This window comes from Myotis myotis, unplaced genomic scaffold (genome assembly GCF_014108235.1).
Source record: "Myotis myotis isolate mMyoMyo1 unplaced genomic scaffold, mMyoMyo1.p scaffold_m19_p_11, whole genome shotgun sequence".
Lineage (NCBI taxonomy): Eukaryota > Metazoa > Chordata > Mammalia > Chiroptera > Vespertilionidae > Myotis > Myotis myotis.
In genome coordinates this window covers 26,025,768-26,037,037 of record NW_023416315.1, presented here as the reverse complement: position 1 = coordinate 26,037,037, position 11,270 = coordinate 26,025,768, and the positions used below count along the sequence as shown (strand labels likewise).

Below are 11,270 nucleotides of genomic sequence, written 5' to 3'. Positions count from 1 at the left end.
CAAGCCTTCATTATTTTATTCTGGGTGATCTTGTCCTGTCATTAAATTTTTAAATAACCATTATTGACACACAAGCTCCCTATTCCAAAACTGAACTATTTCTTCCACACTCTTGGATTACCAGAGAAACAAAGTCCATTTCTCTTTTGGCCATAAGCATATTCCAAGCTTCCAATTAAAACTGTGCTTGTCACCATATAAAACAATTATACAGCACAAAGTATGAGCAACAGTTGGAAAAGGATACACACAAAAATGAAAGTAAGATTGTGATGCTTGCCACCTTCTGTTGCTGCCATATACAAAGTGGCTTAGACAACAGGAATTTATTTTCTCATAGTTTGAAAGGCTAGGAAATCCAAGATTAATGTGCTAGCTGGTTCAGTTCCTGGAGAGGATGAGAGAGTAACAGAGAGAGAAAGATAGAGTGAAAGAGCTCCCTTGTGTCACTTCTTATAAGAACACTAACCCCCTCATAAGAGCCCCACCCTCACTACCTGATCTAAACCTAATTATCTCCCAAAGGGCCCATCTCCAAACACCATCTCATTGGTGAGTTAGGACTTCAACATATAAATGGTAAGGGGCACAATTTAGTCCATAACACTTGATAAATAAAATAATATTTTCAAAGGTCATGACATAATTTCAGAAGTAAATCAAATTTATACAAGAAAACTGATTTCCAAAAAGTGAAACTTTTTATAGGCCAATATCTCTGAGTACTGTACAATAAAATTTGAAATCACTATGAGAGGATGAACAAATATTAAATAACAGAGAAACTCATAAAAACTTCTAATTAAATTCTATCACCAAGTATAAATAACAACTGTAGTCATAGACTATTTAATAATAATAACAACAACAAAAACCATCAAGATATATGGTGTGTGATTGAAACTGTTCTCAGGAAAATTCAAAATTTTAAATGCTTTTTTTATTAAAGAAGAATGAAAAAAATAACTAAGTATCCAAGTAAAGGTATAGGAACAACAAAAACAAAATCACCATAAGGAAAACAAGATGAAGGAATTCATAATTTAAGAATAAAACAAAATTAATGAAATGTAAAATAGAAATAAAAATGGAAAATGAACGTATAAATCCAAGAGCAAATTCTTTATAAAACCTAATCAAATAGATAAATTGTTGGCAAATCTAATTAAGAAAAAGAACAAAAAAGTAAATAACCTTACTATATAGACTATAACTAGAGAATCAAATAATGGGAAAAAAGACTTTAAGAAAATGTTAAACACAAAAATCCATGGTAAAATGTATAAATCTTGATAATATAATTTTGTAGAAAATGTGTGATTAAAAATTGACTCAAGAAACAAGGAAACCCTAAAAAACCTAATGAAGATATAAAAGTACACATGAAGTGTATATATAATTTACCTCTAATTAATATGACTATGTCCTTTAAAACTGTCTTTTTTAAAAATATTTGAAGATTTGAAATTACAAGGTGCATTTTTTTCTACTGGTTTGTTACATTTAAATTTATACACATCAATGACTTTAGCTTGGTCCCTTGTTTATATATAATGGTGATTGAATCCTCCAAGACTTTAAATTAATTAACAGTTCAAAAGTTGAAAAATAGTTTCACTGCTATTTCCACAATGATAGTAATAATAATGATAATAATGGCATAATGGTATTGAGGCAGGAGAAAGATTGACAGACTTGGGAGATAATGGGGAGGTAGCATCCTCAGAGGTTTGTGATTGATGATGAGTGTGGTCACACGTGGGCTCAGGTTCAAGCATCTAGGTGAGAAGGGGAGGGTTGCCCTCTGTAGAGGGGGTGGTAATGAGTTCAAATTGGGACTACTTGGGTTGAGGTAGTGACTTATCTATATGAGGCTGAAGTTCAGGGGAAAGATACAGACTGAAGATAGAGACATGGGAGATGTCAGCATGAGATGATAAGTGAAGGCAGTATGCATGTGATCATTGGTAGTAGAAGAGTGAAAAGAGAAATGTTTTGATGTCTATGTCAGTTATTATGGGCTTGATTTTATTCACATTCCCTCTACTATTTGAATTTATGTTTGAAAATTAATAAAACTGTCTCATGTGTGTAAGTCATCTTTCCAACATAGCTATGACATAACTATCTATAATAATAAAAGCATAATATGCTAATTAGACCGGACGTCCTTCTGGACGACCTTTTGGATGAAGCCAAGGCTGTGAGGGAAGCCCATGTCCCGGGTGCCAGAGGGAAGCCGGCGCCAGCAGCCGGGGGAAGGGGGAAGGAAGGCCTACTCTTACACGAATTTCATGCATCGGGCCTCTAGTATTTTATAATCTGCAAATATAGCAAAGAGTCATTAAATTAGGTTTATTAAGTTCATCTAAACCAGTGGTTCTCAACCTTCCTAATGCTGCGACCCTTTAATACAGTTCCTCATGTTGTGGTGACCCCCAACCATAAAATTATTTTCATTGCTACTTCATAACTGTAATTTTGCTACTGTTATGAATTGTAATGTAAATATGATATACAGGATGTATTTTCATTGTTACAAATTGAACATAATTAAAGCATAGTGATTAATCACAAAAACAATATGTAATTATGTGTTTTCCGATGGTCTTAGGCGACCCCTGTGAAAGGGTCGTTCGACCCCCAAAGGGGTCGCGACCCATAGGTTGAGAACCGCTGATTTAAACAATGCATTGTGACATCAAAGACATCCCAGCTTTGGGGCAGAATATATAGAGCTATATTGTACCAACTCCAGACATATAGAAACATCACTCTTCATAATGTCGAAGTCCATTCCACCATTATACATATAAGAGTTGAGTGTTTGCCCTAACTGGTTTGGCTCAGTGGATAGAGCATCAGCCCAGGAAGGGTCGCAGGTTCAAATCTGGTCAAGGGCATGTACCTTTGTTGCAGGATCAAACCCCGGCTCTGGTTTGGGTGTGTGTGGGAAGCAACCAATTGATATGTCTCTCTCAACATCAATGCTTCTCTCTCTGTCTCTCCCACTCCCTTCCACTCTCTCTAAAAATCAATGGGAAATATCCTTGGGTGAGAATTAATTTAAAAAAAAAAAAAGTTGAGGGTTTGATACAATGCATACATAAGTGTAAACTGTATCTATTCCCTAATATTGTTGTGATTTATTTGGCTTGGTAATCATTTTATTGATAATCATTTTATTGCTTACTGATAAAAAATTCATGACATTCAATATAACATCTATTAAGAATTTAAAAAATAAATTTATAAATATTTCTATAACACCACATACTTACTAAATGTTTAAAAGAATGTTAGGACTATATAAAAATATGTATAATATATAATAAATATTTAAAATGAGCTTTTAAAATGACATTTTATTTTATTTTTCACTTCTTAAACTATACTTTTTTTTCTTACTTTTACCTATCAATCCTATGGAAAAGTAATAACAGAAATAGGTCACTGATCCTAGTTGATGTTTCCTAAGAACACTGAAATGAAATCTTTAGGAAAATAGGAAAGAGAAGAAAATTCTCTAATTTTGGTTTAGAGTAATACAATCCTATATAAAAAAGGCTAATATGCAAATCGACCAAATGGCAGAACAACCAGTTGCTATGATATGCACTGACCACCAGGGGGCAGACGCTCAATGCAGAAGCTGCTCCCTGGTGGTCAGTGCACTCCCATAGGGGGAACACAGCTCAACCAGAAGCCAGGCTCATGGCTAGCGAGCGCAGTGGTGGTGGCAGGAGCCTCTCTTGCCTCCGTGGTAGCATTAAGGATGGTCGACTGACAGCTTAAGCCCGCTCCCTGTGGGGACATCCCCCAAGGGCTCGCGGGCAGCGAGAGGGTGCAGGCCGGGCTGAGGGACACCCTCCCCACCCCACCCTTGCCCCGAGTGCATGAATTTCGTGCACTGGGCCTCTAGAATATATGATAAGAATTAGTATAATCTATACTTCACTCATTTTAAAAATATTTCAAACTTGATTCATTTTAATATTGTAAACAAAAAAGTTCTCTATTAGTGCAGCTTAATTTAAAATGTAAGATTTCTCAGGTATTCTTCCTAAATTCAATAATTTAAAAACACACACATAAAAATGCAGAAATTATGCATTTCCCCCCACACACACCTGCACATATACCCCATTTTACCCACCACAAAAATTCAGAATTGTGCTGGAGTCTGTGCTTTCCTGTTTTAAACCAGTCTCATTCTTGGGCCTTCTCCTTCCCCTGCCCAAGTATAATTAATAGTAATTGGCTGCTCTTTCTTCCTGCTACACTCTTGTATATTCTGTTATGGTTTTTCAATTTCACCTTATGAAGATCATTTTAAAATTATCTTTTCTTAATGCCCAGTCATATTTGTTGTAGCCAGTACTTCAGAGATGCTCACTCCATTATTTGAGTAATTCAAAATCATGCTAAGAACTTTTAATTAATTCTTTGGGCTATTCAAACCAATACTGGCAGTAACTCTAAGTAGGTCTCAACTTTCCTCCAAGTCCTCTTTCTCATTCTATTAAAGGATCTGAGCCTTTAGAATCTCAAAAGATATGAGAATGAAGCTTTCCTGGAGATAATAATATACATGGTAGTAGCATAAACATTTTGGGGCTATCCTTTTTCCTCTTAAAGAGAGAAACGAAGACACCCCTAAACTGTGGGAAAGAAATCATAGATATTAGCCTCTTACTGTGATAAATATGTGGGCTTTTTAAAAGGCTATATATAAACGTGCTTCAAATATTGTCCAGTTAAAGAACATTTATAAGTGGCTATGCATGTACAAAACCTAGAGGCTTCAGAGATGGATAGACAGTTCTTACCCTAAAGCTGCTCTAGTAATAGTAATAATAATAATTACTAACATCTAGTGAGACCATGATTTGTTTGCTGGGCTATGAGCAACTGGCATATGCTGAGGGCCCTTATGTGACTAGCATTTGCTTCGAGCTCCCTGAATAGGCCTCCAAGGACTGTGTTTTGCTGATGCTTCACAGACTCTGCCTGTTGGCTGAGATAACCAACAATATAACCACCTGCACAATACACTTAACTGGTTTATTTTGCAATGACTATAAAAAACAGACAGCCATTCATCTTTAGACAGAGCCACCATAAACTGCAATGATCCACCAAGATGAAAATAACATGTGGCCAGTGCCTAAGGCCTTCAGCCGTATCTCCAAGTCAATGATTAAAAAGCAACTACGCAATTTGTAAAAATATAAAAATGAAAATGTTTCAATACTGACCCACACATTAAAGTTCAAAGTCCTCCTCATGAACCACACTCCCCAGTTCTACTCCATTTCTGTTTTTCACCGATCCAGCCCTATCTGCCAAATTCTATCATTCTCCCGAATTAAAATGCTCTACCCAAATTGCAGATACTTCTACATGGTCAGGCTTTTACACCAGGTACCTGAAAGCTGAGCCCAGCTCTTAAATGTAAGGCAGCCCAGCTCCTAAATGTTAGGACAGAGAGTTGGCTGGGCTGGATGACACATGCCAAATTTCTCCCCCAAACTCATGGGCCAAAAAATTAGGAGTGTTACAGTAAAGGGGTTTCATCCATATGTTGGCAAATTGGGAATGAGTGAATAGTCCTTTTCTCCCATAATTATTAGGTATCAGAAAAAAAACATTACTTTGAATGCATTCCTTAATCTGGCTGGAAAACTTCTGATTTGTGAAATAATTTAAGAGAAAATACTGCTACTGTTAAGCACATTAAGACTACAAATACCGGTATGACTGGCTAGATTAGGGGATACCTTTAATGGATAGATCAGACTACCAATTATGCATACAAATTGGTGTTTTTAAAAAATATTTCCATTCAAAATATTCTCCATGGACAAATAATTAATGACTTACAAAGCATTTGCTTTATTATTTAAAAAAGTAAAATTCACAAAGTATTTAAATTGATGTTTTCACCATTTACTTAAAAAAGAATACAGAGCTACCAACTCTGCAGGGCTGTCCCTGGGAGACTCCCACGGCTCTCCTTGTGGTCACCCTCTTCTCACCCAGCTCCCTTGCCTCCATGACCCCTCTGCACATGTTTATTGAGAAAGAACCCAGCATGGTCCTCACTGTGGCACTGCTGGCTACTGTTCTTTAGACCACTTTCTCATTCCTTCTCACAACTAACTGCTGAGAAGAATCATATCAAGTAATTTTGATGATGTACTAATTGTTTTGAATTGCTTAATATACTGCTCAGTAACGGAGTTTCACATCTCATATATAAATATGCCTTAATCCGAAAGAATGAATTTGTACCTGAAAGCAACCTTTACATGAACATAGCCACCTACTCTCTCTTGAGATGGAATGCTGCTTGTTGTCTTGTGCTGTGCTTTTCTAGATACTAGAACTATAGGTTCAGATGGTAATAAATACATTCCCTACTGCAATTATATTGAGCTGGTCCATTTGATGGTATTATCTCTATCTGCCCTATAAAATTGTGAGAAATGCATTGTAAAAGTTGGAAACTCACACATTTGTGTGGTTTTCAAACTGCCTTAAAATTATTCCAGAATATTCCTGATTTCATAAATTACACACAAATTGGTTATTATTGTTCTATATCTAAAATGCGACTTATTGACAGTTTATCCTGAGATATTTAAAATAAATACATGATATTTGTCTTTCTTTGAACTAGGAGCTGAAGCTAATTTTATGCTGAAAATTCATCCTCTGAAGAAATATCCTGTGGATCTTTATTATCTGGTTGATGTCTCGGCATCAATGCACAATAATATTGAAAAGCTAAATTCCATTGGAAATGATTTATCCAGAAAAATGGCATTTTTCTCTCATGACTTTCGTCTTGGATTTGGTTCATATGTTGATAAAACAGTTTCACCATACATTAGCATACACCCAGAAAGGATTCACAATCAATGCAGGTATCTAGTGTTTGAGGTGGCTATCATAATGCTGAATGAAATTTTCTTCGTATTAAATCTCACTGTTTTTATATAAAGAAATTACTAAATTTTATATTTTTGTTTTATTAGAGAAGTGAAAATATTTGGAGGGGAAGTATATTCCTATCTGAAAACTTCTGAGATTATCTGTTGCTTGGGCTTTTTATTTTTTATTTTTTTCAAATATCATTCACTTTTTGTCACACATAAAACACAAATAATATGAGTAATTTTGGACAAACGTCCAATAATCAGGCTTCCATGTATGTAAATACCTCTTTGAATATTCTGTATTTCTCCTTTTTGATTGCTTCAAATTTGTTGAATTAAGGTTTGTTGAATTTATACTACTTATGTTATCAGTACTGTGTCTATTTCCCCTTACTGTATTGTGACTATGGATTACGCTGTTACTTATGATGTGACTACTAAGCAAATTCAGCTAACACGTGGAGGGTAGGTCATAAAATGAGAATTTGCATTCTAGAAAGAGCCCTTTTTCTTTTGAAAGTCCAATTCTAAATAGCATATGCCCCACTATAAAACAAAACCGACCTTAAGAATACAAGTTACTTACAGTAGTCTAATTAGCCTGTTGAGTTTTCAGAGAGAAATATAAATGTTTAGTGCCTCCTTAATAAAACATTTCATTTTAACATCTTATTTCCTACTTCCATAAATAGCCCAGGCCACTTTATAGTAAGTACACACATTTATTACCAAAACAGCACTGCCATAGTGCAGCCAGGACTGAAACACTGCAGGGGGGTTCCTGAGATTTCTCCCTGCAGGAATGCACCTGAGAAATGACGCCCACTTTTTGGAACACCATGAAATTCTCAAAACAATTTTTTAAAAATATTTTTATTGATTTTAGAGAGGAAAGAAGAGAGAGAGAGAGAAACATCAATGATGAGAAGGAATCATTGATCGGCTGGCCTCCTGCACACCCGCTACTGGGGATCGAGGCCACAACTCAGGCATTGCCCTTGACCAAAATCGAACCCGGGACCCTTCAGTCTGCAGGCCAATGCTCTATCCACTGAACCAAACCAGCTAGGGCTCAAAACAATTTTAATGAACTTTGAATGTTAGTCAATAATTGCACACCAAGCATCAATTTAACAAATAGGACAATATTTTTAAATAACCTAATAATAGTATAGTATTTTCACTAAAATCCTAAAAAACATTTCCTAAAAAGTGTTTTTCAGTTGTTCCATGGTCAAATGTGATAGGAAATCACTACAAATTTTTATCTCCTCTTCAAAACTAACACTGCATATTAGCATAATAAAGTCCCTTAAGTGTCCTATCATCCTATCTAATAATGGACAAACATGGTAATTGACCGTACCTTCGCTACGCCTCCCATTGGCTAATCAGCAAGATATGCAAATTAACCACCAACAAAGATGGCAGTTAATTTGCATACGTAGGCGCGAAGCAGCAGAGCAAAGACTGAAGGTGGCTCCGGCCGGAGCAGCGAAGGCTTGAAGGCAGCTCCGGCCGGAGCAAAGGCCTGAGTCCCGGGTGCCGGAGGATACCGGTGCCGGCAGCCAGGGGAAGGGAAGGCATATTGCATGAATCTTTTCGTGCAACAGGCCTCTAGTATATAATAAAACCCTAATATGCAGAACAACCAGTTGCTATGATGTGCACTGACCACCAGGGGACCAGCAGTTGGACATCCCCCAAGGGCACAGGCCGGGCTGAGGGATTCCCCCCCCCCCTTGCACGAATTTCATGCACTGGGCCTCTAGTCTCTATATATAAAAGGCTAATATACTAAGTGTCCAACCGTCCGACCGGTTGCTATGATGTTCACTGACCACCAGGGGGCAGACACTCAACACAGGAGCTGCTGTGACGTACACTGGCCATTTACAGAGAAACGGCAGAACTGGTGGACCTTGAAAATGATTTCAGGCTTTCTCACTGTGCACAAATAGTCAAACAATACTGCAGTTAAATATTGTACCCTTTGCTCTCCCTGCATGATCTACAATAATAATCTGCTTTGTGTTGATATTTACTGCTGTGTTGCTGATAATTACCTGTAAATGGAGTCGATGAAGTTGGGGTGCTTCAATGGGCTGGAAAAAGTTTAGCTACATCAGAAAGCAGATCTAATTAAGCAAGTTTATTATATATATACTAGAAGCCCGGTGCACAAAAATTTGTGCACTCGGGGGTGGGAGGGGGGCTCCCTCAGCCCAGCCTGTGCCCTCTCGCAGTCTGGGACCCCTTGGGAGATAACGACCTGCTGGCCTCGGCCTGCTCCCTGGTGGCAGAGGGCAGGCCCAATCCCTAGGTGCAGCCCCTGGTCGGGCTCAGAGCAGAGCCGATTGGGGAGTTGGGGCGCCACCCCCTGTCATGCACAGAGCAGGGCGGATCGGGAGGTTGCGATGCCACCCCCAGTCACGCTCAGGGTAGGGCCGATTGGGGGGTTGGGGCGCCGCCCCCTGTCACACTCAAGGCAGCGTCGATGGGGAGGTTGCGGTGCCACCCCCTGTCACGCACAGAGCAGGGCCAATCATGGGGTTGGGGCGCTGCCCCCTGTCACTCACAGAGCAGGGCCCATCAGGGGGGTTGGGGCTCCATACCCTGTCACGCATAGAGCAGGGCCGATCAGGGGGTTGGGGAGCTCCCCCCGCTCACACACAGAGCTGCAGGGCGATCAGGGGGTTGGGGAGCTCCCCCCTGTCACACACAGAGCAGGGCCGATCAGGGGGTTGGGGTGCCTTCCCCTGTCATGCTGCTCCAAGGGGCAGGAGGCCTTGTGGCTCTGCTGATCCCAGTGCTGGGAGGCCTCGTGGCTCCGCTTAACACCGGAGCAGTGAGGCCTCACTGCTCCGCTGATCCTGGTGCTAGGAGGCCTCGCTGCTCCGCTGATCCCGGTGCTAGGAGGCCTCGCTGCTCTGCTGATCCCAGTGCTGGGAGACCTCGCGGCTCTGCTGATCCTGGTGCTGGGAGGCCTCGTGGCTCTGCTGATCCCGGTGCTGGGAGGCATATTACCCTTTTACTATATAGGATAGAGGCCTGGTGCACAGGTGGGGGCTGGCTGGTTTGCCCTGAAGGGTGTCCCGGATCAGGGTGGGGGTCCCGCTTGGGTGCCTGGCCAGCCTGGATGAGAGGATGATGGCTGTTTGCAGCTGGTCACACCCCCTTCAGGGTGGGGGTCCCCACTGGGGTGCCTGGCCAGCCTGGATGAGGGGATGATGGCTGTTTGCAGCTGGTCACACCCCCTTCAAGTTGGGGGTCCCCACTGGGGTGCCTGGCCAGCCTGGATGAGGGAATGATGGCTGTTTGCAGCTGGTCACACCCCCTTTAGGGTGGGGGTCCCCACTGGGGTGCCTGGCCAATCTGGGTGAGGGGCTGAGGGCCGTTTTCAGGCTGGTGGTGACCTAAGCTCCCAACCTCTCCATTTTTTCTTTTTCTTTTTTTTTTTTTATTCTGGGATTTAGTGACCTTCTATGGCTGTCACTGGAACTGAGAGCTGGCTTTAGCTCTGAGGCTCAGCTCCAGCTCTGAGACCTTGGCTACTGAAAGCAGGGATCTGGGTTTGTTTGGCTTCTATAATTGTAACACTGTTGTGGTCCTGCTCGCTCAGGGTCTGACGGCTGAAAGCAGGTTTCTGGGGATGGTTTAGCTTCTATAATTGCAACATTGTTTCTTAGAGTTGCAGCTCAGAGGCTGGCAGCGGCAGGCGTGGAACCTTGGCTTCCTCCATCACTGGAGCAAGCAAGCCTCCTGTTCGCTTCAGCTGCCTGGCTGCCAGCCGCCATCTTGGTTGGCAGTTAATTTGCATATCTCACTGATTAGCCAATGGGAAGGGTAGCAAAGTTACGGTTAATTACCATGTTTCTCTATTATTAGATAGGAGATAGATATATATATATATATATATATAAACAAAAGGCTAAGTTGACTCACGCATGCACAATACATATAAAGCGCTTGCTGGTGCCAATTGCACGTGTGTATTTCAATCTGACAGTGTCAATCATGAATTTGGTTGAACTTCTATTACAAGAAAGGGCAAATCATGATATTAAAATATTTCTTCTAATTAATTTCCTTTCAATGTGCATGAATTTGTGCACTGGCCCACTAGTATTATATAAGAAATGTTTAATATTCTTTATTTTTTTAACACCAAGTTATTATATTCCTATTTCCTACTTGCAAAGAAATACTGACCAATATTGAACTGTCCTTTGACTTTATAAAGTACAGATTTTATCTAATAAAATTTTCTTGGCAAAACAAACAAAAAACAACAACTATTACCTTCTCACACCAACCACATAATTTTAC

At 40.0% G+C, this 11,270-nt stretch overlaps 1 protein-coding gene across 4 annotated transcripts in view; it reads left to right on the top strand.

Annotated features, from left to right (window-relative positions):
* The window catches only part of ITGB8 (integrin subunit beta 8), an 85,802-nt gene that overhangs the window by 39,101 nt on the left and 35,431 nt on the right, over positions 1-11,270 (top strand). For all 4 annotated transcript variants that reach the window (XM_036327952.1, XM_036327953.1, XM_036327950.1 and 1 more), the window contains one exon: positions 6,683-6,929. In XM_036327952.1, the coding sequence (XP_036183845.1) occupies positions 6,683-6,929 (247 nt within the window). The remainder of the gene's footprint in view (positions 1-6,682; positions 6,930-11,270) is intronic.